Source organism: Podarcis liolepis, assembly GCF_965112155.1.
Source record: "Podarcis liolepis genome assembly, chromosome: 10".
In the NCBI taxonomy this organism is placed as follows: Eukaryota; Metazoa; Chordata; class Lepidosauria; order Squamata; family Lacertidae; genus Podarcis; species Podarcis liolepis.
Window position 1 is genome coordinate 23,235,264 of NC_139562.1, and position 27,756 is coordinate 23,263,019.

Here is a 27,756-nt window from a genome sequence, read left to right on the forward strand (position 1 = left end):
ATGTCCAGTGAAGCTGAACATTTGAAGATTGAAGACAGATAAATGGAAGGATTCCTTCATGCTGTGCATAAACTCTGGGACTCACTTCCTACAGGAGCTACCAACATCTGCATACATAGAGCGCCAACACCTGCCTGAGGAACAGAAAAAATATTTTAATGTGTTTACGTATCTGCCATCAGTGGGCTTATACAGCATGTTCTACCATGTCCATATAGTGATTTGAATGAATGGGGGACAAAGACATTTGCACACATTACAGAGCCTTCTCAAGCCTGGATATAGCATGATGGGCACATTTAAAAAAAACAACACAACTTATCACACAGGGTACAGTTCCATTTATTTGTGCAGAAGTTTATTGAAATGTTGTGAAGACAAGAAACACCTTTTTTTGGAAATGCGGGTGGAGAAAATCTCAGTAGCTCTTCTGAGAAATAGGCTCAAATGCATGAAATGTAACAGAGCCCTCTTGGGTTTTTCCTCTTTCTAGTGGTCACCTTCATTTCCTTTGCTAAAAAGATAAAAACAGGTGTTAAGAATAACAGGTCTCCATGACTTACCTATGCAAGAGTTAAGTGGTGTCAGCTTTGCAATCAGGATTAAATGCTTCTAATTTTTTTAGTCTAGTGCCCACTCAGCCACCATGTAGCAGCAGATACATCTATCTTAACTTGCTTCCTTGGACAAATGTCCCAATGCAGCAACCACTGACCTACAAGAGCTTGGCACCCAGGTTCCCTCCAGCCTTTTTGTTTGAGGGATTTTTTCCATTCCACTGCAATCTACATACACAGAAGCATTCCCATTGGGTGGTATTCCCTTAAATGGTTGCCTGTAGCAAGTGTTCCATGTGATATGGCCCCCCAAACTATATGTTGGTTCCACAGTTGTTAAATCACATTGCCGTTTCATGAAGTCTTTCTCGATGAATGATTACATATGTGTAAGCCACCCTTGGAGCCTTTTTCTGTCAAAGAGCAAGGGGGAAATGCCATAAAATAATTATACTGTTGCCAAGGCATCTCTTTCGTTTACAACCTAAGTAGCACTTTTTGTATATAAAAGAAGCAACATATATTTCTGTATCTGTTGTGATGTGGGATGTTTTAATTTTGTAGAAGGAAACATAAGACAATAGCTTTCCTGAAGCCACCCATTCAGTTAATGAATCAGTGCAAATTACACAAGATCTTCAGTTGAACCCATTGGCTTCTAATGCCACACCTCTCTCCCAGGTGTAAAAAAGACTCTCCTCCCCGAAGGGGAGGGGAGGGGTTGTGGTCGGGGCTCGAGCTCCGGCTAGCAGGGGGCGTGGCCCCCTGCTGCCCACTCACCTGGCTGGCGCTCACGCCCCCTCGGTGGCCATCCAACCGGGGGCCACGGTGGGGGCGTGTTCAGCAGCATTTTGCTGCAGCGCCAGCCTTCGCCCGGCCTCATTCTTCCTTCGCCCCTCACGAGTCACCCACCCACCACTCCCTTTAGTTAGGGCTCAGGTTTTTCGGCCTTGCTATGGACCTTAGGTTGGTCGCCCTGGTTGGCTGGGGGGCCTGGTAGGAGTTTTTCCATTTGGCACTAGGCTAATTGGTTTTTTCGCCTACCTCGTAGCAATCGTCACAACTTTTTTGTGGTATTGGTGGGTAGGTTAGGCATTGGAATAATGTGTTGCGCTGTGTGGAAGTGCTAGGTGTGGCCATCGCCTATGCCTTCAATGTTTTAGGGGTATTCCGTTAAAGGAATCTGGGGGTCGTGTATTCCGTCTGATGCCTGCTTGGCGGGAGGCCTTGGCACGACCCTCGGTGACAGCAGGGGTGAGCCTATAGTCGGATCAGCATCGACAGGCTCCACCTACTGGTGAAGAACCCACTTGTTCGATCCAATGCCTAAGCCAATACCTTTTCAAATGCTGTAACCAATAAAGTTGTGGCCTTTCTCTAGCCCATTAACCTTATATCACGTGTCCTTGTGTCTTCATTTCACTTCACCGGGGTCGGGTCCTCGAACCACAACCTGATGTTTCAAAGTGGAAAAGCTGGAGACAGCTAGCCAGAAATTGATCCAACTACAGTGGTACCTTGGTATTCTAACAATCCATTACGGAAGTCCGAGTTCTGAAATGTTCAAAAACTGAAAACAGGAGCCTCAATACGGAAAACTCAAAATGGAAGCTGCGTTTCCTGTTCGACTTCACCGAGGAGTGTTCAAAATCGAGGCATTTACTTCCGGGTTTTTGGCATTTGAGTTCCAAAATGTTTGACTACAAAGGTGTTCGAAAACCGAGGTACATGAATAATGGCCTCTCTTTTCTGCTGAGATTCTGTCTCTGTATTTATTAGCTTAGGTGCAAATCTGCTTTGAAATGTGGCTTGCCCAGGTCTGAAGAACCTGGTGGTTCTACAACCATCAAACAATCTCCAAATATTGTTTAATAGCTTATTAAATGTTCTTTTCTCTGCATTGCTGCTGCATACCAAGCCAATTGCAGATGAATTAACACTTCGAAGGTTGTGCAAGAGACAATTTGCCGCTGGTAACAGAGGGTAGCATGTAGAGGCCTAAATGAGATCTAAGTGGTACGTAAGGAATGAATTACCCTAATTGAAAGCGTGGTTTTTATTTGCAGTGTTAAGTTATTATAAATTGGTGGGAGGTGTTTTCTGGGTCACTGGGTTAATTATATGTTATTCCTTCTTATAACAAATTACTGTGGCCTGGTGCCTGTCAGCTTAGTGTAATAGCCACCCACAAACAAGGTAGGGCTTTTTTGTGTACTTGTTGGACTCCTTATGATATATATTTTTAAGGGCATGATTTTTTTAATTAAGAAAAAGCATGTGAAGAATATGAAAATAAACTGCACACACAACCCAAAGCTATCCAAGGATGTCAGTGACTTCAACAGCCTACACAGTGTTGGGGGGGGGGGGCAGGAGAAGAAAAGGGAAACAGAAGAAATTTGTCAGTTGAGTGCCTAACAACTTATATGGTGTCCTGGACATAGAATGAGGCACAAGATGATATTCATTTGTAGGGCTAAAAAAACCCCCTTCCTGCACTGTACTGAGGTTTTGGAAGAGAGGAGAGGAAAAGAGAGACCTTTTCCCATTGCCAACCTCCAGAAACCTTGATGTAGCAACAATATGCTTGAATTTGAGGTTGGCAGGCATCTCCAAAGCCAAGCCTTTTGGTGCTACAGAGCACAGTACAAAGGATTTCAGGAAAGGGTGAAAGGTATCTTTGTCTCTTCCAGGCTGGCTTGAGCTCTTGACAGGAGCATTCTTGTCAGAAACTGGGGATATACTATATATCATATTGCTGCAGGCCCCACTCAATGATTTTAATTTTCCCAGTAACTCAGATAGTTTGCTGGTAATTATTATTAGTTATAAACATACAGAATTTCTAGACTGTCTTTCATTACTGTGTTTCATTAATCAATTATAGGGCAGTATACAGCAAGTATATACTCTTTAAATATAAGAAGGCATGTTATGCTACAGAGACAAACAGTCACCAATACTCCTAAATATCATAAATAGCCTCTCTGCCTTGGTTCCTCCCAAAGGCCTGAATTATTCTTGAATGACACAAATTGGAGCTCATCAGGCTTGCAAGCTGTAACTTGGAAATCTCACTGGCCCCAGTCTGAATTGGGGCAGTTAATGGTGTGCGCCTACGTCAATATATCCAAGCAGTTAGTCTCTTAACTAGCTCCCTTCGCAAATAGATTGGCCTTGCTAGACTGAGTCAGTTGTAATTATACAACCCAAGCCCCCTTTGACTTATGATACAAATAATCACTCCTATTTTGGGGTCTTCAAGTTCCTTCAGGTAGGCATATGGATGGCATAAAGGTTATCATTTGCAAGAGTGGACTGGAGGACATTCAGTTAACAGGACGTGGGAGGAGTCATCCTGCTAATCAAACGTCCTTCAGTCCACTCTTCAAACAAATTCACGGTAAGACCAATTTCTGTTGCTCCTGATGTGGAGAGGCCTCCTATGAGACTTGTTTGTTTTTCATAATGGGGTGAAGTTCAAAGGAAGCTGCTGCGGTGGCCTTCGGCGGTGCAGGAGCCTGCTTCTGACCTTACACTACGGAAGACGGGTTTACCAACCTGAAGCGCTCTCCCTCTGGTCTCAATGGGCAGAGTGAAAGCAGAGACAGCACACACGATACAAACAGAAGCGAAAAGGCAAAGTGCTCCCAAGAAAGAAGCATTCATGAGCACCTGCAAAGAAACAATGTATTAGTGCAACGCTGCCATGCAACTTGGTCAAAAGCTTTTTTTTTTTTTTAAGCCCATAGGATTTCCTTTCTAGCTTTCTCAAAGTTTAGCATGTTGGCCAACAATCCAGTGCAGAAGCCTTTAAGAAGAGCTGTTTTTGGACTACAACTCCCATCATCCCTCGCTAGCAAGGCCAGTGGTCAAGGATGATGGGAATTGTAGTCCGAAAACAGCTGGAGACCCAAGGTTGGGGAATACTGCTCTAGACATCATTTTTTAATTGCATGTCCATGGTGATTTGTGCTCGTGATGCTATCGGGGTCATGCATGATTCCTCTTTCAATACTGTTTGTGTGGCAAAGGTTTCAGGGCGGCTATACTACTTCATTTGCAATCAGTGCACATCTCATAACTTGTAACTTTTTATATTATGAATGTTCTGGTTTGTTTTCTGCCCCACTTTTGTTGCACCATAGCCCTTCCAGGCAGGGTAGCATTGGAAAAGCATCACAGAACAACTAATAATGCAGCATAAACACACTACTATTGCGTCAAGAACTTATTGGGGAATACACTTGCACTAAAACAGCAGTCTGGAGGTACCCTTTGAAGATCCTCCAAAAGCAAGAATAGCTTGACAAAGGTCAACATTAGCTTTGGTATCATCCTCTTAGGTCAGAAACCAAAGAATCGATATATTTAAGTAACTTTATTGAAAGTCAACTTACCTGGGCTATAAAAGGTGCCACCATAGCACCAATACGACATACAGAACCACTAGCGCCAAGGCCAACAGCTCTCATGATAGTTGGATAAACCTGTAATACAGTAATATATAATTCAAGCTCAGATCTACAGTATAGACTGAAGGAAAGGGAAACCGGGAAACTGTCAACTGAGCATCTATTGTGGGTCTCAGAGTTTAGGTGGCCGTTGACCCAGAGATGGTATCTGCAGAAGATTCTACTGACAATGTTGTAAAAGATACTGCTTTTAAAAATCTTATTTGGCAGAATCCAGTCAAAAATAAGGCTTTTTTATTTTAAAAAGCCCCATTAATTTAAATGAGAAAATACAATATGCTTAATTTTTGTGCCCATTTAGTTTACAAAGGCTAATAATGAAAGCAATGAAAGCTAAACATTGCTGTTTGGAAATATAAAAATGTTGAATTTTCTTGGTTATTGTTTTGTTACTTGGACATTTCAAATATTTTCTTGGACAGCAAAAAATGATAAAATGTCCAACTTCAGGTTTCCAGATGTTGAAGGAGGGGTTTTTTTGTCCTAACCCCCCCCCCCACACACAAAAAAAACTAATGCCAAAATCAGCCTCAGCAATTCACTTCTGGACTTCAGATATGCATGAGAACAGGTGACTCAAAGTGGAAGACTATAAATTATTCCATACTTATCTAACATAGATTTTCTTATGTCAGCCTGTGAAGAACAGAGTAGCATTTACTACCGAGCAAGAGTTGGTCTGAGGTGGTTCTTCTGCTGCAAACCAACTTTATGAGCTGCTAAATCATTTGTTCATGTATGCAATATAAGCATACAATGCTCTGTTAAATCACAAAAAGGAGTGGTACTGTAGTTAATGTGTGGATAAGACTATCCTTCATTGGTAAGCATGGTGCTCATTAAGAAAGGAAGTATCATTTGGTCAGGTGCTGCTCACGCATATCAACACCATCCAAATCCCAGGAACTGAACAGAAATATTTTTAGCTGTGCACTGCCTGCTTGCTCCTTCCAGCTACCCAGCTAAGGCTTCAACCCCATACTCACTCAGCGTGGGAGTCTCATTGGATTAAATGATACTTCTAAGTAAATATGCACTGAGCTGAATTGTCAATCTACATTTCCCATTTATTAAGGAAAGCTATGATGAAAGACATCTGTTGTGTGTTCCTCCCCTTCCACAATTCACGGGTTCAAAAGCATCTCACCTCCGCTGTGTAAATGTAGATGGTGTTGAAATTTGCAGAGACCAAGGCACGCAACATGAAGAGGAAACCAATGAGGCCCGAGCTGGTTAGAAAAGGAAGAAAGAGGACGCATGGGGAAATTCACATCATTATCCAGCATTTGATTTGAGGTCCTAGATTGTACGTCGTACCAAGAATTCCATAAAGGGGGTTTTTATATGAATAACTTCAAAAGTGGCGACCTTTTTCAAAGACAGCACACAGGAGAGAATGGATGCTTGGAGCAATTGTGCGTGGGCATCCTTAGAATAAGCAGAGCCACTTAGACTCTCCCACGGCAAGTAATGGTAGTTGTGGTGCCCAGAAAGTCTGTTTGCACCTGGATGAGAGCTGTGAGGGAATGGAGAGAGAATGGGAAGGATCCATCTGAAACGCTTTAAAAAGATTGGAAGCCTTTTTGTGGTTCTAGTCTGCTCCAAGGGAACCCTGACATTTCCTGTTGCTTTTTATGCGTTTTCAGATTCAGAGATTAATTCAGGGATGAAAAGCCTACAGCTCTCTCAATGTCGCTGGAGCTAAAATTACATCAGTCTCAGCATGGCTGATTATCAGGGATGATGGGAGTTGTAGTCCAACAGCACCTGGAGAGGCCCCACAACTTCTCTGTTTTAATATGATCTAAGCTGCCTGTGGTGCATTTAAATGGAAGGTTGGGATATAAACAGTTTATATCAGGCTTCCTCAAACTTGGCCCTCCAGATGTTTTAAGACTACAATTCCCATCATCCCTGACCACTGGTCCTGCTAGCTAAGGATCATGGGAGTTGTAGGCCAAAAACATCTGGAGGGCTAAGTTTGAGGAAACCTGGTTTAAACAAATAAATACGTAGCTTGCAGTCTTATCACAAGCCAATCACACACATCCCTGGCCATATACTACTAGAATGTGTGATCAAGGGTCTCAGCAAAATAACTGTGCTCAAAAACATGCCTTATATAATGAGTCAGAACATTTGTCTATTGCTCGGTATTGCCTACACAAGGCTCTACTACAGGGACTGGCAATGGCTGTCCATGTTTTGAGACAGGATCCTCTCCCAACTCTACCTACGGATGCTGGGAATTGAACCCAGGAACCTACAGCATGCAAAACGGATGTTCTGCTCTGAGCAATGGCCTTTTACCCTATCAACATAAATGTGGCATCTTCCCAAGAGTTTCCAGAAGATACATTCTGTCCTCACCTAGAGTTTATTGTTCTTTTTACAAAAAAAGTTAAAACAAAAATAATACGCGAAATCCTTCTGTAAAAGCGGCAAGAGCTATATCTAACAATGCTATCCTGAAAAATCCTGGTTACATAAAAAACAAAAAACAAGCAAACATTGGAAAGGGCTTCCTAAAAGAACAAACGCTTGGCACCACTCTAATCTCCCGGCGGAGTGCATTCCAATGTGCTCACCGTGTGCCTAAACTCTAGAACAAAGACCTGGATGTTCCAAGCGCCAATGCAATCCGACTGGTTTGAATGAGCCAAGTCACAAGAGACACATACATTTGCAGAGAGCGCATAAAACAAAAAACAAAAAAAGATATTCTAGCAGATGGGCATTTGCTGCTGCCCTGGACCCTCCACCAAATATGACCTATCCTGTATCCCAAATCATTCCCAGAACTCTATAAAAATAGGGGATTTGAGCTATAGTATCCTAGCATATAATGTATGGGGTGTTAGGGGAGGGGTAGTAGATACTAAAAGATTTGATGTCCGATGCAGTTACTCAAACCTCTCCTTAGAAGAAGCAGAAAACCAGTATATAGCTATATCTCCAGCTCTAGCTCTGCATATATATAGATATAGATACAGGATAGATACCTGACTCGCCTGCACCACTGAAACAACATAATTCATTTTTGTTTGTGACATTTTCTCTCTCTCTCTCTCTCTCTCTCTCTCTCTCTCTCTCTCTCTCTCTCTCATAATAACAAGAAGGTTTATTGCAAGTTTATGTAAGTCAAGCAATTAACCAAGATTAAAGTCTTGGTATTAATCAGCTGGTACACTTTGTTCACCCTGGCATCCTCAAACATCCTCCACTGGCACAAACGCCCTTCATTGCCAGGAGCTGCATGCTGGAGCAAAACTGGTTTGAAGTTCACGCTGCTTCGTCACATAATTTTAGAGTGGCCATATTGACTCAGCCCATAGTTTAGGCTCACTGCCTAGAGTAAAGAGAGAAACTATAAGCTTCCTAAACATTGCATGTAAAGGTACCCCTGACCGTTAGGTGCAGTTGTGGACGACTCTGGGGTTGCGCGCTCATCTCGCTCTATAGGCCGAGGGAGCCAGCATACAGCTTCCAGGTCATGTGGCCAGCATGACTAAGCCGCTTCTTGCGAACCAGAGCAGCACACAGAATGCCATTTACCTTCCCCGCCGAAGTGGTACCTATTTATCTACTTGCACTTTGACGTGCTTTCGAACTGCTAGGTTGGCAGGAGCAGGCACTGAACAACAGGAGCTCACCCCGTCGCGGGGATTCGAACCACCAACCTTCTGATCGGCAAGCTCTAGGCTCTGTGGTTTAGACCACAGCGCCACCCGCGTCCCCCCACCTTTGCTGTAGGAAACTGTAATGTATATTTATTAGAAGGCAAAACTGGACGTTATCTGGCAAATGAAAGTTTCCAAACCATCTTTTGTTGAGCTAATGGAGGTGCAAGAGGCCTTTACTATAAAAGCTTGCCCACTTTTGAGCATTATTTGAACATGACCGGAGGTGTCCACACCTGCATCCATTTGTATATACGTGGCAACTTTGGTCTTTTCTGGTCATACCACCAGGCCTTCTCCCTACCTTAGTTTCTTCCCCACAGGTAAGGAAGGAGAAATTCAGGGGAAGAGAAGGAGAAAGGTGATGTCAATCAAGTAATGTGTACAAAAATGTGTTTATTGGGATAAAATGTGCCTTAAAGTAAAGTGCATATATTTGGTGAAAATAACAGACAAAAGTGCTTGCAAAGCTGAGTCTGTTGGGAGAAATGTGCACTCAAAACTGGTGAATTTTCATGAGCAGTTGTTTTTAATCACAATCTGATGTAGAGATGTGCAAAGAACCAAATTGAAGAAAAAATGAGAAGTTGAGAGAAACAAAGATTGACAGATGGGCCCATTGCTAGTTATAGGGAAAAGCTGTGGGAAGGAGGAGTTCTTAGCCTCTTCCAAATGTGCCCGTTTTTCTCAGCAAATGTCCCACAAGGTCATTCTACGGCCCTGTCTAGGCTTACTTCTGGTTTCAGAAGTTAACTGGGGAGAAAATTAACTAAAAACAACTGAGGGGTTGCTGTGCAGGGGAGAATTGGCAGGACCGCAAGGGCTAAGCACTCTCTCCTGCCTGCTGAATCTCGCCTGCAAATCCTCTCCTACATTAGCATTGAGAAACCTGAATTTCCCCCATGAATTATAGTTCTGTCACATTTGTAGGTGCATTAACTCCAGGATTCCCCCTGTTTGGTGACCTCCTGCAACCCTCAAGATGCCAGTTACAGTCAGCTGGAGTCTGCTAAAGTTCTAGATCAGCCTTTGCCAAATTGGCTCCCTCTGGGTCTGATGAGCGCTGCAGTCAAATACATCTGCAGGGCATCCGGTTGGCAGCAGTGGCTGTTCTGGATCAAGCTCTCTGCGGCATGCTATGTTGGTAAGGAAGCACATTGCTGAGTTTCTGCAGGCGCCGGAAGCATCCGCGCTGCAGATAGCTCTTGCCATCTTTAACCCTGAGCAACTAGGAAGAGTGTGGTTCCTGAAATAGCAATGGCCATTCTGGTAGGGAGGGATGAAAGTGAGTTGCATTTTCAGAATTAACCGACTAGCACACAGAGTGTAGACAGCACCAGTGCAGGAAAGGTGCGAGGTGCAGTGCAAACAGGACTGTTTAAATCTTACTTAGCACACACACACCCCACCTGAAAACACTTACGTTGAAGTGCATATATTGAGCAGGAGGAAGAACACGGCAGTGCATCCCATGGTGATTGTCAGGCTGAGACGCCTTCCCAGAAAATTGATGCCCAGAATGTTTAGAGGATTTACTGGAAAACAAGAAAGGGGAGAGGGGAGAACGTCAGGCTGCAGAATCAAGTGACCCGACTGAGCTATTATGCTGTGTTTATACTTGCCCCACTCCAGCCTCAGGGAAGACACTTTCAACAGCTACAGTACTTGCTTTATTACTTCTCTGTGATTACTGGGAATGTTTTGGACATATACACTACCGGAGTTAATGGGGGCAGCGGTGTAGCGTGAGTTGTCAGCACCCGGGGCAACGCAAGTAATTTGCGCCCCCTAACCCGGGGCAAGGCAAGTAATTTGCGCCCCCCCAACCCCTAACCTGTGAGTTGCCGCTGGCGCTGCCGCCCAAACGACGCCGCTTGCCCGGAGGAGGAGGGGGGCAGAGAGGCGAGGAAAATGCAACGGCCCAGCAGCTGCAGCAGCAGCGGCGGAGGCGGGGCTGTGAGGAGGGGCTGCCTGGCGCGTCCTCCGCGGCGAGCGCTGAGAGCCGCTGCCTGCCGGGCGCCTTCAGCCCGGACGTGCGCACAGCTCGTCGGTTCCGCGAGACATGCGGCTCCGCTACAGCCTGCGCCCAAGGCTCTTCGGCGACTCCGGAGGCAGCGAGCGCGCCCCCCCAGATGTTGCGCCCGGTGCGGCCGGCACCCCTGGCACCCCCCACGCTACGCCACTGAATGGGGGGAAAGGAAAAGTGGCAAAAGGGCCACAGATTTATTTTCTTGAGAGCGCATTGAAAAGGGAAATGGAGACATGGTCCCAGTCACAGCGTCTCTGGCCTAATAATGTGTGAGGTGGGACAGTACAAACTTAAACCAACAATGCTCTGGATTAAAAATGGCCACAACTTTATTGTGCAGCCAGCCTTTTAAACGTTGCAATGATGATAGCTAGTGAAAATAAAAAGTAAATTAGCCCTCCCTGTACACTTCCTAAGATTCCTTTGTGTGGGTCTGTAGCTCCTGTTCTGTGACCTTTAGAACAGAGGTGGGGAAGATGTAGCCCTCCAGATTCTGTTGGACCACAACTCCCATCATTCCTGACTGCTGGCCATTCTGGCTTGGGCTGATGGGAGCTGGAGTCCAGTATTATCTGGAGGGCCACAGCTTCTCTGCCTCTGCTTTAGAGATTTACCCACGCCCTGTTTTTAAATAGATAGAGCAGGAGACGTTACATGCGATCTCTCCAATTGTGCTGATGATCATGATCTGGTAATCGGACGGGGCGAAGTGATGACAGAGGCACGGGCTGTGGATCTCCTCGGAATAATCCCCCAACTCATCCCCTTTGCTGGTTCCTCCTCCCCCTGTGGCACAAACCAGATTCTTCTCCAGCAACTCTGCACTGGCCAGGATGATACCATAATAAGCAAAGGATATCCCAAGCCTATGAAAAAGAGGGGGAAATGTTAGAAAGGAGAGGAATTGAGGGCATTGCGACAGCAATTCAGCCAGTTAATAACACGCAGAGCTTAACTACTGTGGGATCTGAAAATAATTGCAATTCATAAAACAGCTCTGTGCTACAATATGGAAACAAGGCCTGCTATTAAATTACACCTCTGGAGCACTTTTAAACAATTACAAATAAATCCTAGTTCCGTTGTAGTAGATGCCGAAATGTGAAATTCTTCAACCTAGTGATTATCTCACGGATGTTCAATATCACCACCTGAATGGAGTATTTTAAAAGGATATGAAGCGGGGGGGTTGGGGGTTGGGGAACAAACATCACAACTAGAAAGAGACCTGTTAAAGTGATGTCTAAAATGTATAATATGTTATTGGAATGGGAGACAAAGGATAAACAAGTGAAATCTTCAATGATACACTGGGCAATAGATATTGGTCATAATAGAAATGGAAGAATGGGAATGTTTATGGAACGTAGATATAAAATTTACAGCATGTTATAGTTTAAGAGAAGACTATATGAAAATGTTTTATAGATGGTAACTAACACCTAGTAGATTGGCAAAAATGTATAAATCCAAATCAAATATGTGCTGGAAATGTAAAGAGAAAGAAGGTACCTTTTTCATATGTGGTGGTCTTGTAATAAAGTTAAAGCTTACTGGGAAATGATATATAATGAACTGAAAAAGATGTTTAAGATAACATTTATTTAAAAAAACCCAGAAGCTTTTCTTTTGGGAATTATGGGATCAGAACTACCTAAGCAGTATAGAAATTTATTTATGTATGCAACCACTGCTGCAAGAATGTTATTTGCCCAATAATGGAAGGAAGAAGAGGTCCCGACGAGAGAAGAATAGATACAGAAGTTAATGGACTACGCAGAAATGGTGAAACTAACCGGGAAAGTAATCTGAACATCTGAAGAAGTGTGCATGCACACAAAAGCTTATACCCAGAGCAAACTTAGTTGGCCTCTAAGGTGCTACTGGACAATTATTTTTTTAAAAAATTAATTTATATCGAGAGAATAAGAAATCAAGATAACATTTATTTATTTTTAGAAAGGAGTAGAAATGGTTTATTGAGTATTTGCAAACCAATTATAAACAGATTAAGACATTGGCAGGTTTAATGAAAAAACCTGCAGTTTCAAAAGGAGGGGAAAGCAACATCCAAACACCCAGAAACATGTTGCCCTTCCCTGCTCCTTGCTTGCACAAGGCTTTGAATGTGCTAGCGGCCTGAAGGCAGTGATAGGCTGGATGAGACAGACATACTCTGGGTGGCTGGTTCTCCTGCCCAGGAATCAGGAGGGCAACCTGTTGCACTCCCCTAGAGAAACCTATGGCCTAAAGGAACAGATATGTAGCCTGAGAATGCTCCTCAGTTAAAATCTGTCAGTAGAGGACCAAGTGGTTTGGGTGGCAAGAAGTGCTTACATCCATCTCCAGCCGGTTTTGCTAGCTATGGCCATTCCTGGACATCCTGGCATCATGTTCTGGTGACTTCCCCCTTGAAGCACTGCCATATACTCTGTGCAGGCCTGCCTGCAAACATAATCTGGAAGCTACAGCTGGTGCAAAATGCAGCTGCTGAGTGGGGCAGCAGGTTGGGACCATGCGCTACCAATCTTAAAAACATTGCTCTGACTACTCATGAGCTACCAGGTGCAATTCAAGATGTACAAATGCTTTGGGGCCAAAGTACTTTGAAAATTCTCTCCCCCAATATCAACTAGCTCTGGCCTTAAGATCCATGGGGGGGGGGAGTTGCTGGTGGTTCTGCTGATGGGTGTGGTCCAGGGGGCAGGGCCTTCTCTGTGGCAGCTCCCCATTTATTACAATTCTATGGTTCTATGAAATCCCTCCTGGGTAGAGGTAAAATGTTACATGCAATGTCTATGTATGTGAATCTATCTATGCATGGACATATAACTCTCTTACAGGTTTACACTTCTACATGAAGACTGTATAACACATCAGCTCTAAATGTCTTGATCATTGGACATTGAATAGTCTATTGGAGCAGAATTTTGAACATATGGCCAGATTGGCAAAGGTTCTGTTCACATGCTAGCATGTATTGGGGATTCTACCAAGACTAAGTCCCTCTTCTAGTTCCCTCCACCCTGAACCCATGAGCCACTTTTTAGACAGATGAGCAAAAAACCCCAACTTGAGCAATGAAGGGACTGGGAGTCCAATGACAGGTTGCAACACTGCAAGATAAAGCAAGCTCATTTTGCCCCAAATGCATGGACAGGTTTGCTGTGTACGTACCACTATGTCTCGCAGCTATAACAATGCATTTAGCAGAATTCAGAGTGTGTGGGCATGTGGGCATGTTCAAACAGCTAAATGACATGTCCAACAAAGATCATGGACTGAATTTCTGGCAAGCAGCGGTTGCACTGTAATTCTATACAATAGCACCATTTCAAAGGATCTAGACATATACAAGTGCTTCTCATACAGTCTTATAATCTGTTTTGTATTCATCTTTTATCCACATTTACTTTCCCAAATTATAAAAGAGAGAGAGAGCGAGCAATAGATTTAAAGCGGAATGTCATTAGCTGCAATTCTGGTCCCTCTGCCTGCAACACAGAGGCAGCTGGCAGAATATAGTCCTTTTCATGAAATGGGGGGAAAAGGGAATTGTAAGTTCAATTACCATAACCAATTTTCTCCCATTCTGACTGACTAGTTTCTGAATAATAGCTTTGATCCTTAGGCTGCATCTGAGCCTACTCCCTTGACCGATTCCATCGATTTCAATTTGCTTATGCATTGTCATCTGAAAGAAGCAAATCAAACACATTTACCATATAATCCATAATTGCAAAGTGGTCCGTAAGTACTTGGGATCCATTAGGTCTTTGAACCTACCCCTTCTTTCCTGAAAAGAATGGAAAAGGGACAGCATGAAACACATTGGGAATGTGTGGCTGAAGCCCTGAAGTCTGCAATTCTGAAGCCCCAAGCTTGGAGGCAGTTTCAGGGGTAGAGTCCATGTCATCTAGCAAAGTGGAAAGATTTGTGGAGTATGTATCTGTCAACAGCAATTAGCCATGACAACAAAATATACAGAGGTAGCATACTTTTGCATACCAGGTGCTGGAGACAAAGGGCAGGGTGTCAGGGAACGGCAGGGCTGTGAAGAGTTTGTGGCGGAGTCGGGGGACCCAGGCAAGAGGACCAGCGATTTATGGGATGTGCAAGGCAGGAGCCAGAGGAGAAGGGAGAGTCAGGGCAGTTCAAGTAAGGCACACAGGACATGATGGGAGGAAGAAGGGATGGTTCAGGCAAGAGACAGGTCCCACCACCTCCTAGAACTAGGAGGGGCTTGAAAAGGGAAGAGCAGCAATGACTTCCCTGCAGGAGAAGTCTCAGAGGAGAGCATGTAAGCCAGAAGAGGGGAGGGGCCCTACTGTTGCCGCAACTGCTCTGTAGGGCTCAGACCTGTGGGCCGCGGCCTAAAGGCTAGTAGTAGTAGAAGAAGAGGAGTTTGGATTTGAGATCCCGCTTTCTCACTACCCGAAGGAGTCTCAAAGCGGCTAACATTCTCTTTTCCCTTCCTCCCCCACAACAAACACTCTGTGAGGTGAGTGGGGCTGAGAGACTTCAGAGAAGTGTGACTGGCCCAAGGTCACCCAGCAGCTGCATGTGGAGGAGCGGGGAAGCGAACCCGGTTCCCCAGATTACGAGACTACCGCTCTTAACCACTACACCACACTGGATCTGTAGAAGTGTATGTGTGTTTGTGGAGCACCAGGGAAGCTGCTGTGTTTCTCTTGTGCTTCTTCCTCATGTGGGACTGGCCCTGATACAGGGGAAGGACATCATCTCTGTGTCCTGTCTGTGAGCACCCGAAATAAAGCTAAATAAAACTAAGAACCAATGAAATTGCCCTAAATCAGCGGTGGGAACCTTCCCCCCCACCCCCGGATTTAAGTGAGAAGTCCATTGAGGTACCACTGTACTGCAAAGTAGGTTAACTGTGTTAACCTATCCAAAGTAAGGAAGGAGGGCATGAAAGGGTTGAGGACTGAGAGGAGCTCCTTGTTTTTTGTCATCTGATCAGTCTGTACCATGGCAGTATTCTGAATCTTACATCAGTGGGCTCTACCAACTTTCCTTCAGGCATAACAGATCGGTTCATCTTAGCAATCCACTGCAGCGTTGCAAGAGCAGCTTTGTCATTCCCGCAAGACACATTATAGCGAGCAGACTCGGGGATAAACTGCAAAGGCAAACAGGTTAGAAAAGTTAAGTGGCAGAGCTTCTAGAATCACCTGGCATGTTACAGCCTTCTTGCCAAGTTCTTACTAACATAAAGAGCAGATTTTACTCAGCATCTCTTGCAAGCTTATAGAACTCACAGCAACATTAATACAAAGACACTGTGTTGGCCAATTCACACCACACTTTTTCCGCCCACGTGAGCGGCAGGTGCACATGGGGACGAGGGTGGACCACACATAATTAGTCAGAAGACGTCCTGGGAAATGTGCTGCTATGATAATGGAATTTGCTGCTGGCTATATCCACAATTTCCAGACCAGATAGCTTTGTCTGACTGGACACAGCCAAAGACTGATCAGATCAGCAAGCATGCTCAGGCATTTTACATGACTTAGCCCACAGCAGAATGTAACTGTGTATACTAGTAACTTGGTTGTAAGTCTTCCAAACCTTAAATGCTAGGAGGAGAACGATGCCCGGCAGAGAGGCAATTCGTATTAGCCACCGCCACCCAATGGTTGGGTTAACCACTGACGCCAGTCCAATAATTAATAAGGAGCCTGCCAACCAAAACACCTGTCAAATGGGGGGGAAACAGAGGTTAAAACACAAGGTGATGGGATTCTCTTCTCATTATTTGTTTTAGCATCACACAGTCACATCAGCATTCATGATTTCCTCCAAGCTGCTGTTGCCACATAAAATATTATTAAGCAAAGAGATTTAGTTATGCGCTCTGGCTTCCGACTAGGAAACTGTCAATACGGATTTTGATAAAGTAAGCAATGTACTCATCAACTTGGCCCTGGAAGGTTGAATGTCAGCTGCCAGACTTTCTCAGAATGTGATATATGGAGCATCCAATTTATTGGAGAATAAATTTATTCCCTGGATAAAGGTGCACACATTTCATGATGCAAAGGGTAGCAACACAGATAGACGATGGAGATATTTCACAGACAGAAGTAGGAAATTGTGCAATTCTGGGGCATGTGGAAGCCTTATAGAAAACACAGAAAATCCTGAGGTGATTTTTTTCATATTGAGTCTTTCAAATTTGAGCTGGTGCGCATGTTCAAAAACAGGCCTCATGTGACACACCTGAAGACAACCATAGATGCAAATATACCTGCAGTCACCCAGAACGCACAGTTGTGAGCCAGACTGAGCCAAAACAAACTTGCAGCAATTTCCACATTTTGTTTTCCAGTGAGCATAACTTCTAGCTTACCTGCGATAACGGTAACATATAGCCTCGGTATTTTGTAGGCAGAAATTCTGTTTTTATTATAAGCCTAAAGAAGAAGAAGAAGAAGAAGAAGAAGAAGAAGAAGAAGAAGAAGAGAAAAAGGTTACAGAGAGACAAAGAAATATATAAGCCATATCCAAGTTTATTTCCATAGTTCCAGCTGGCCCAAGTTGTGATTCTGTGACTGGCAGTGCCTGTTCCTGCATTCTGCTCACTTGGTACGCAATAGTTAGATATGTATAGGAAGATAGCTAGCATCACTCCAGACGTTCTTGAGCAGCTGATTTGGCCTACTGCTAATGTCTGCTCCCTAGACCCTCACCCACTTAAAAAAAAACATTGACCCAGCACTCCGAGCAGTGCCTGGTAGCTCAACCTAGCCCTCCTTTCAATTTACCCCCAACCTAATATCTTACTGCATCTACAGTGCCCCTATCAGTCTGGGGCATTGTGCGAATTTAAAGATGGCTAGACCCACTCAAGGGACATGGGTGGTGCTGTAGGTTAAACCACAGAGCCTAGGACTTGCTGATCAGAAGGTCAGCGGTTCGAATCCCCGTGATGGGGTGAGCTCCCGTTGCTCGGTCCCTGCTCCTGCCAACCTAGCAGTTTGAAAGCACATCAAAGTGCAAGTAGATAAATAGGTACCGCTCCGGCGGAAAGGTAAACAGCGTTTCCGTGTGCTGCTCTGGTTCGCCAGAAGCGGCTTAGTCATGCTGGCCACATGACCCGGACGCTGTACACCGGCTCCCTTGGCCAATAAAGCGAGATGAGCGCCGCAACCCCAGAGTCGGCCACGACTGGACCTAATGGTCAGGGGTACCTTTACCTTTACCTTAGACCCCCTCAAGCCCTGTCATTAGAGCTTCCAGTATAGCCAGAAAGTCCATCACAGCCAGGAATGGACCTCGGGGTCTCAAATTTCAGTGGCACCCTGTGCGACGCCAAAATTTGGTGCCCCCACCTCTTGCATTCCATTCAACATCATAGCTGCAGTGTCCCTGATGCCCTGCAGCCAATGTAACCAAACCAGACGTGCTCCCCTAAATCCATCTCTGTTACAGTACACCAGAGGACACTTTGCCCAGGGCAAACCTGTATATGAATTACCTAATACACCAAAACTTCACAGAGAGATGATAAGGGGGAAGAGCCACAGCTCAGTAGTAAAGAATCTGCCTTGCATGGAGAAGGTTCCCCATTCTATCCCTGGCATCTCTGAAACCCTGGAGAGCTGCTGCCAGTCAGTGTAGGCAATACTAACCCTAACCCTATCACTTGTCCTGTGTCTAGAAGGCATGGGTCTGCATGGTTTTCCCTTTGCCCCGCTCCTTTCCCAAGAAAAACCTGCTCTTTAGCTTTAAATCGGAACAAATGGCAATCTGCAGAAACCCAATTGCCACTGCTTCGATTGAGCACTAAAGAGCAGTTTTCCCTGGGAGAAAGCAGCAGGATGAGAGGAAGTGTGGATAAGCCCTCAGTACAAGGTGGCTTGTGCCTCACTGCAACCTGAGTTTCCCAGAGCAGCTGCAGAACCAGAAGCACCTCCCTAACCGCAAAACTGAGTGATCAGCAAATGCGTATTGATATGGATAATCTGTCTGCCCAATGTGGCGTTCTCAGCTGTCATCTGCTGATGCTCCTACTCCCATGCTGTTTGCAACACAACATTACCCTTGAGCATGGCCAGAGACTCCGCATCCCACCATGGTCCGGAGGAAGACGAACCAGATGTATGAAGGGGAAAACGATGTCAGCAAGGAGAAATAGGCTCCCCAAATGAAAGAGATGAACAAAATCTGAAAGGGCAGACAGAGAAAGGAGGTCAGCTGACACCCAAGCAAAACTCAACACTGGCCATTGAGACAGTATTGAACTGTGCTGATTTAATGTTGCCTAGGGCCATCCATCCATTGTTCAACATTCTCAGTTGTACAATAGCCATGGGGCTATTTAGAAAACATCGGAAGGCAGCCCTGGGTAGGGAAGGCTTGGGCATCCCAGTCAGATGAGCTCAGTACAAATAATAAAATTTTTTTTTATTATTATTATTATTATTATTATTATTATTATTATTATTATTATTATTATTATTTGTGGAAAGAACTGATCATACTTACAGCAAATTATGTGGGTACTGTATTTCCTTATACTATTCCCTCACTACGAGAAGTGAGGTTACAGGGAACCAGGCAGAGGGCCTTCTCGGTGGTGGCGCCCACCCTGTGGAATGCCCTCCCACCAGATGTCAAGGAAATAAACAACTATCTGACTTTTAGAAGACATCTGAAGGCAGCCCTGTTTAGGGAAGTTTTTAATGTTTGATGTTTTATCGTGTTTTTAATATTCTGTTGGGAGCCGCCCAGAGTGGCTGGGGAGGCCCAGCCAGATGGTTGGGGTGTAAGTAATACATTTACTACTACTACTACTACTACTACTACTACTACTACTACTACTGCTACTACATCACATGCTTTGGCTGCAGAAGGCCCGAGGTTCAATCCCTGGGATCCTCAGTTATAGTGATCCTAGACAGCATAGCATGAAAAGATCTCGGTCTGATATGGTGTAAAAAAGGATTGCAAAATAAATAAATTACTTCCTATGTTGATTGGGAGAAATGTATCCTGCTACATCCCTACATGTCAGGCTGGTGTTAAAAACACAGAAGCAGTAAAAGGTAATGGCAACTTTCCCTAGTTTTAAATCGGAGACCCAACCAAGACAGAGCATCACTTACTTTCCAGCGGCCATATCTATCAGCTAGAACTCCAAAGATGACACTGGATATCATATAGCCAAAAAACACCATCTGAAGGGATTGGAAATAAATGAATCTTGGTAAATTATTGGGCATTCAGACCAAAGGGAGAGTGCCATCTAGGATGGGTTTTCTGTCTCAAGCATATTGTTAAAAATCTTAACTCTGAACTTATACAGTTGTACCTTGGATCCCGAATGCCTTGGAACTCGGACGTTTTGGCTCCCAAATGCCGCAAACCCAGAAGTGAGTGTTCCGGTTTGCAGACGTTCCTTTGGAACCCAAACGTCCGACGGGGCTTCCGTAGCTTCTGATTGGCTGCAGGAGCTTCCTGCAGCCAATCAGAAGCTGTGACTTGGTTTTCGAACGTTTTGGAAGTTGAATGGACTTCCAGAACGGATTCCGTTCGACTTCCAAGGTACGACTGTATTTACAAGTACTTCAGTGTTATGACTGCGGGTTTTTAATGCTGTTCCTGTTCTTCTTTTCTTTAATGCTGCATCCTTTACTTTAACACTTTCCATCCACCCGGCACCTGCCATCTAACCAGCTTGTTCTTTTTTGCGTGTCTTGAGTTCATCTTAGATGCCCTTTCAGTGCCAGTTTTCCAACCCTCATCTATTTCTAAGAACCCCCTGAATATTGCCTCCAACCAACCAAATAATCCCCTTCTCTTTCCTCCAGAACTCCTCTCAGCTTCAAATTTATCTGTCTTAATTCTAAATCTATCAATTCAGCCTTTGCCTGTAATTTACTAACATCACGTCTGCGTAGGTGTTGTTCAATAGCAATCTCTCGACCAGTTATTGCATCCTAATCAATCACTTCCTTAATTTTCTCCCTGCTTCATCTTGTGTCTGAACCTCTTTCTGAGCCTCTTGAACTTTTTATCATCGCTTTTAATTGCTTCTGATACTTCATTAATTTTTCCATTAATCTTGAATCTCTCTCATGAAATAGCTCCTTAATGCTCTCCTCTCCTTGCTTAGATTTCTCAGCTTCTCTAGCTTATTTTCTCTTAAAATTCTTTTTCCTCTCTCCCGTCTTCATATTTTTTCATTCATTAGAGAAAATGTCCTTTATATCCTCCATTGCCACCTGTATATTCTCATACTCTCCTCTATCCAACTTTTAATCTTTTTTCTGTCGCATTATAAGAAAGTCAGATTTCCCCTTTGTATTCATATCCATATAATTAAACTTCCCAGCAAATTCTTCCATATTCTACTAAACCATAATGCACATATTGAACACTCATTTAATCAGTTAATCAAATTTCCAATCACATAATCACTTAATCAATTTTCCAGTTAGTATATGTAAATTGTCCAGTGTACTGCATAACCAAAAGAATTAATTGTGACTACAATTCCTTTTCTAAAACGTTATCATGAAGGTTTATCAGCAATTTAGCGCTATTTTCTCCTAGTACAATCATTTCTGCAAACAATTTTCCCTAATACAATGCATTTTGTATTAGGGAAAAACTGTGCAAAATGCTCTGTAGTAGGGAAAATTGTTTGCAGAAATGTTACACACACACACTATAGCTGCTATATGTATTTTTCTACGCATTACTTGCTTCGAGAACTACATTGCAATATTTGGAGAAGTGCAAAGGACGACTGCATTTCAGTTTGCATACTGTGAACTGAAATATTTTTTCTCTCCCTCCCTAGAGCATAATGTGAGAATTGGACCAGAAAGGATGTTATTATTGACATATCAAAATACACAGGGGCAGTGAAGAGACAACACAAACATTCCTAGCTAGATGGTTAAAAATACGATGGCTATTCAGTAGAGGGAAATGCGTTTTCTACAGCTTCTTTCCCCACCTTTATCAACCTAGAAGAAAAGTTAGAAACTCTACTCACTGTTGTCACTAAAGCCACTTGCCAGTTTCCAAGTTGCCACTCGCAGCGGATGACAGGACCCACCACAGCGATCAACATTATCTCCATGGCCTCAGCCACCTTCAGGGATAAGCACATGCAGTTACCATTTTTTGTGCTCATAAGACGCCCCCATGTATAAGAAGCCCCCTATTTGGGGGGACTCAAATTTAAGAATTTAAGAGATGGCTCAGAGTTGTTGAGCATTTTTTGGAGGGGGGTTGCCAAAAATTGCTCACCTGCACGCAGCGCAAAATCTGGTTCTCGTCTATCCCCTCGTCGGCAGAAGCTGCCAATCGCCAGCCCAATTGTCACAGTGTCAGCCAATCAGCACCAGGCCTTGACACAGCAACCAATAACATGCCCAATAGCCTCTGACAGCCATGGAAGCAACCAATCAAACACCCACCCTATGCACTATACATGTATAAGACGACCCACACTTTTTAGCATAATTTTTAAATAAAAAAAACATAGTCCTATACACGGAAAAGTACAGTACATAGGCAAACCTCCCACCATTTCACAGACAATAAAAACAAGGACTTGCTTATCACCCCCCAAGTTCTCATACTGTCATGGGCCAAAAGTCAACTTCACTTGAAGGAGCAGAAGGCAAAGTGACTCCACCTGCTACTGATCAGCCTTCTTGCTCCTGATGAGAACCAGCTGGCTCTGGCTTTCTTCAGCAGGGTTTCCAGCCTCAGTCAGTTGCTGGAAACAAGATTCCTCGTTCCTGACCAGACCTTGCTGCTTCTTGGTTCTCGTGACCTTGGACCCTTGGCTTTCTTGACCCCCAGATCGTCTGACTACATGAGCTGAGATCCTCCTGACCTTAGAATTGGACTGAATCTTGTATACGGACTCTGCCTTCAGGCAAGTAAACCCCTGAGCCTCAGCTGGTTGGCTGGCTTCCCCCTCCACTGAACTCTGCCGTGGCTGGCACCACAGGACTGTGACACACACTAAGACGCTCTGCCTGAGACCATCCCCTATCACAGCCTTCCCAAAGCTGGTGCCCTTCATTTCTTGTTGGACTCCAACTTTCATCAGTCTCAAGGAGCATGGCCAATGGTCAGGGATGATGAGAGTTGCAGTCCGACAACACCCAAGAGAAGGCAGCAGGTTGGAGAATGCTGCAATTGTCACATGGCATGGAGGGCTATACAGTGGTACCTCGGGTTACATATGTTTCAGGTTACAGACTCCACTAACCCAGAAATAGTACCTCGGGTTAAGAACTTTGCTTCAGGATGAGAACAGAAATCGTACTCCGGCTGCGCAGCAGCAGCAGCAGGAGGCCCCATTAGCTAAAGTGGTGCTTCGGGTTAAGAACAGTTTCAGGTTAAGAACGGACCTCTGGAACGAATTAAGTACTTAACCCGAGGTACCACTGTACTCTGCTTCTGTAGGTTAGGTTACCGTAATTGACTCTGCAACTGTTTTCCTGTAATTCAAAAGTTAGGGCTGTTTGTTCTTTTAGATATATGTTGATCAGATGAGATCTAGTGGGGTGGGGGAAAACAATTGATATGTGCTGATTTAGCCACTGAAAAGAAACCTCAGTGTGTAAACTGTGGGGATTTGCAGCCAAAATCTAAAAATGCATGTTTGTTAAATAAGGATATGAAGGGGTTAAGACTCAGAGTTCCTGATTACTAGAGAAGGCACTGTGTGAGGTCACTTCCCTTGAATTCTCTGGTGAGAAAAAGGCAAAAGGGTTTAATCCTTTCTACTTCCCCTTGTCTCAAAACTCAGCCCCTTTCCCACCATGATTCTGAGGCAGACGGAAATTCTTCACTCAAGTAGAGACTCCATTTTTGAACTCGACTATGTATTTTATAATCTAGAAGTAGAATTTGCCTGCCTTGTTTCTGTTTCTGTTACTGTTGGAATCCGCAGGCTGGATAATTTACAATAAAACTGTATAGCCTAGTTCCAAAGTTTCCACTTTAATGCCAGGCAGAGGGCCTTCTCAGTAGTGGCACCCTCCTTTGGAACACCCTCCCTTCAGATGTCAAGGAGATAAAGAACTGTGCAACTTTTAGAAGACATACAAGGCAGCCCTGTATCAGGAAGTTAATGTTTCATTATTTTTTTTAATATGCTGTAAGATTCCCAGAGTGGATGAGGCAACCCAGTCAGATGGGCAGGGTATAAATAAAATGATGATGATATTGATGATGATGATGCAAGGGATGGCATTTTGAACTTGGCTAACTAATTGTTTTAAGTTTAAATGTTCTGCTCATACACATGAGTAATGTTCCTAAAGGTAAGTGGTCAAAAACCACCTCTCAAATCCGTATGCTTTATAAAACTATTCTTTCAAAATGTTGCACATAGATGAATATTTTCAGAATCAGAAACTTACACCAGTGCTGCCCATGATCAAAAAGAGTGCAATGTGAAACCTCCCAAAGCCAATCGTTTCTACAGCTTCTTCCACCGTAAACGTTTTCTGCTCTAAAACGTTAAGAAAGAGAGGCAGTGTTAGTAGTAGTAATGCCACTGTAGTGGAAGGCTTACGGAACACCCAAGCCAAGAGGGTAAACAAGAACTTTATTGTCTCTTTCCAGCAAGAACGGAACAGCAACAGGACATTCCTGGCTCCACCCCTGTGCAGCTGAGTGCCACCTAGTGATTAATCTATATATGGACACTATCCACACAGAGTCTACAGCCTTACAAAAGAGAACTGGCTTGCTATCAAGCTGCTGTGTGAAACGATCAGGAAAGCTCGGGGAGTTTTCAAGAGCACAAAACGTTCTACTAGCTTAAATGGAATTAGATCTTTTAGCTGCCAGAATCTTTGAAGATTAGGGAGGAGGAGAAATCAGCAGAATCGCCCTGGGGGCAGAAAATAGAGCCGAAATGAATTTGGAAAGGGGGAAGGATCCTGAGGCAAATTCTAACTCTATTTGCTTGCAAAATTTGAAATGTCTATTTCCCCACAACTGGTTCTCTCTCTCTCCACCCACCACCTCAGTTCTCAATTATGGACACTTTTATCTAGGGATGCTTGAGCAGTTTAGCCTTTGCAAATTGTTTGATGAAACGACCAGATTTGTGCTTCTTGGATTAATGTGCAAGCCAAGATTCAGCTGTCTACTGGATTTTGCTCCTTTCTCAAAGTTGCAATGCTGGTATTGATAACTTAAATACATCAAAATACATATTTACATATACATTTTGGGAGGATCTTTAATTATACATTTATTTATTTTTACAGAAATGGAACAAAAGTATGGGTTAAACATGGAGAAAATGGCCCAGAATAGAAAGAAACAGATCTACCAATTCCTGTTTTTGAATTTAGTAATTTTAAGTACTGAATTTGGCCAGTTGGTTGATAACATTATTCCCTTTGTCTTATTTGTGCAAAATGTCATTTCAGATTTAGAATGAAGCATGGACAACTCCACACTACAGAGGCAAGAATAAACATAGGGGAACTCAGACCACCAGAGGAGTGACTGAAGCTACCAGTGGACTTGAGAATCAGGTGGGATTTAGTCAACAACATCCTTCCTCAATGGTTCCTTCCAGATGTTTCAGACTACCACTTCCACCAACCCCAGCAGATCAGCACACTTAGCACACCTCTTTGGGAAACAATGGAAACACAACTCTAGAAGGTCCTCAGCTGTGGTTGTCTATCAGAACTTGGATGGAAGGTTAGTCAAGAACTCCTGGCCTATTGTGGGTAGAGAAAGAAAAGAATGCCCAGAAGTAGATTACCTATCTTTGGCTCCTGTTTCTGAGTTCCCATTTCCTCCAGGGCAATGTCACCCACTCCTTCTTTCTCCTTGTCATCCATCTTCAAATTATATTAGTATATTGAGGTTTTGGCTGGATAAAGTATTTACGGCTAAAAAGGAAGAAGAGGATGATGGTAAACCAACATTTCACGAACTGAATTTGTGGCATTAGTGCTTTAAATGTTCATAGACTGCTGATATTTATTGAATATTAAGTGCATTAAGGTCCCAAGATTCAGTCCAGGTTAGCTCATGAAGAGACGTATACTTAGATATAAGGCATATGTTGGGGGGAAAGGATGCCCCCCCCCCCCGGTCCTTGGCAGTTGGTGATATAGTTTATGTCCCAGGTTAATCTCTTTAGTATACGCCAGGCATAGGGAGGTGTGGCAAGATTTGTGTCTCGGCAATCACTAATCATATAACAAGTATCTGTATTATTATTATTATTATTATTATTATTATTATTATTATTATTATTTGTATTTATTAAATTTGTATATGTATCTGTATAAGCACACTTGATCTCAGAGCAGTGCGACATTCCAGGCGTTTACCCATGGTTCGGTTTCCTCAGAATGTGCAACTGCAGAGACTTTGGTGTCATTAGGATATATGGTTTATTTACACATATATACATCCTGAGCCTACAGTTAGAGGGGTGCACTGCATTAACACCCCAAAAGGGCCTTGCTTCCCCCATAGCTGCAGCTTTCGACCCCAGCAGAAATCAGGCATGGTTCTGACTCTCGGCTGCCCAGCCTGCAGCCTGCTTCTATCTTCTAGCTCACAAACCTCAACTCCGTCTTTTGTCTTTTTAATAGACAGTTGAGGGAGGGAGAAGGCCCGACCCATTTGCTTTCTGGCACAGAGCCACTTCCTTTTTTTAACCTTAGTGACCCAGACTTAGAGGGTCATGGCCAAGAAGCTGGTCTGGCTGTTCCAGCAATTGAATCCACTCTGGAATTAGAAGGGACTCGGCCATACTGCCTTCCGTTTCACCAAACTTACAACAACAACAACAACAACAACAACAACAACCCTATTGCAAAGAGCAAGACCCCTTTCCTCAGCTATTGCAGCTGTGCATGACACAAGGCAAGGCGGGCACAGTTTCTTCATCCTTGCCTCTAGTGATAGAGATGAGCAGCTATAGATCCTCGACCCCTTCAGGCTGGTGCGAGGGGTGTTCTGGAACATGCCATTGATAAAAGTATAGTACATTAGTGGTGCATTTATACTGGACAGTCCACACATAATTCTGCTTTATCAGTTCTGTGATGCTTCCCCAGCGTGATCGCCATCTGGATTGGGTACTCTTTTGCAAAAAAACTTCTAATGCATTAAGCACAGTTTAAAAATCCAAATGAAGTCATCATCTCCCCTCCCTCCTTCTGCCTCGGGCAAGAACAATAGCAAGTTTCTTATAAATTGATAACTGCATGCATGTTGGTATAATTTGAAAACCTCGCAGTAACTGAAGAGACAGGAAAATCACAGCAGGAACGTGGGAGCGCAGCAATGTTTAGCAGAGGTTTTTTATTTAGGATGCAATCCTGCACCCAGTTTCCTGGGAAGTAGGGCTCATAGAACTCAATGCGATTTAGTTCTGAGTAAATATGCACAGGATTGCTAACGGCCATTCAATGCTTAGTTAGTTACGTTTTTTAAAAAGGAAGAGAGGGAGATCTTCATGGTTCGCTCATCCTGTTTAACATTCTCCCAGCAGCCTTGAGAGGTAGGCTGGGCAGATAGATAGCATGTCTGGCTCAAACTTCACAGCTGAGTGTTGCTTTGAATCCAGCTCTCTCCAGCATGCTAACCAGTCTGCCACACGAGTTTATTAGTTAATACTAAGTCCTCATTTGTTAATTGAACAACTGTTCAAGCACCTGACTTGTTCTGCTTCCGCAGTAAAAGTTTCTTACCTTTCAATTACCAAATGGAGAAATTTTGTTCCCCTCTTCTTTTCAAATACACACCTTTTCGTGGGTCGATTGCGCTTGCTGCAGCTTTGTGGTGGCTTTCTTCATAGCCTGAAGTACTCCGTGCTTTAAAATCTCTGCCTCTTGTCTTGTGGGAGATTTCAGGTTTAAGATTTTTCAGAGCAATTATTACCTTGCCTTTTTTGAGAAAGTGAGCAGGTGGCTATTACACCTGCAGTATCTGAACGAGGGTATAATCATAGGCTACGTTTATCAATTCAA

At 43.8% G+C, this 27,756-nt stretch overlaps 1 protein-coding gene across 5 annotated transcripts; it reads right to left on the minus strand.

The window, feature by feature from the left end:
• Positions 1-331: 331 nt before the first annotated feature.
• SVOPL (SVOP like) lies at positions 332-27,756 on the minus strand. 5 transcript variants are annotated; one of them, XM_083462046.1, is made up of 16 exons: positions 27,532-27,756; positions 25,530-25,659; positions 24,163-24,254; positions 21,771-21,869; positions 19,873-19,944; positions 18,807-18,931; positions 17,115-17,178; positions 16,334-16,459; positions 15,753-15,881; positions 14,464-14,537; positions 11,396-11,607; positions 10,136-10,247; positions 6,180-6,261; positions 4,958-5,047; positions 4,119-4,232; positions 332-514 (listed from the first exon to the last, which is right to left on the minus strand). In XM_083462046.1, the coding sequence occupies exons 2-16, from the start codon at positions 25,606-25,608 to the stop codon at positions 503-505; spliced, it is 1,482 nt and encodes a 493-aa protein (XP_083318172.1). In that variant the 5' UTR covers positions 25,609-25,659; positions 27,532-27,756; the 3' UTR covers positions 332-502. The 5 variants fall into 5 exon arrangements, with proteins under 5 accessions (XP_083318172.1, XP_083318171.1, XP_083318173.1 ...); XM_083462045.1 differs by having other exon boundaries at positions 27,478-27,756; XM_083462047.1 differs by lacking the exons at positions 24,163-24,254; positions 27,532-27,756 and having other exon boundaries at positions 25,530-25,588.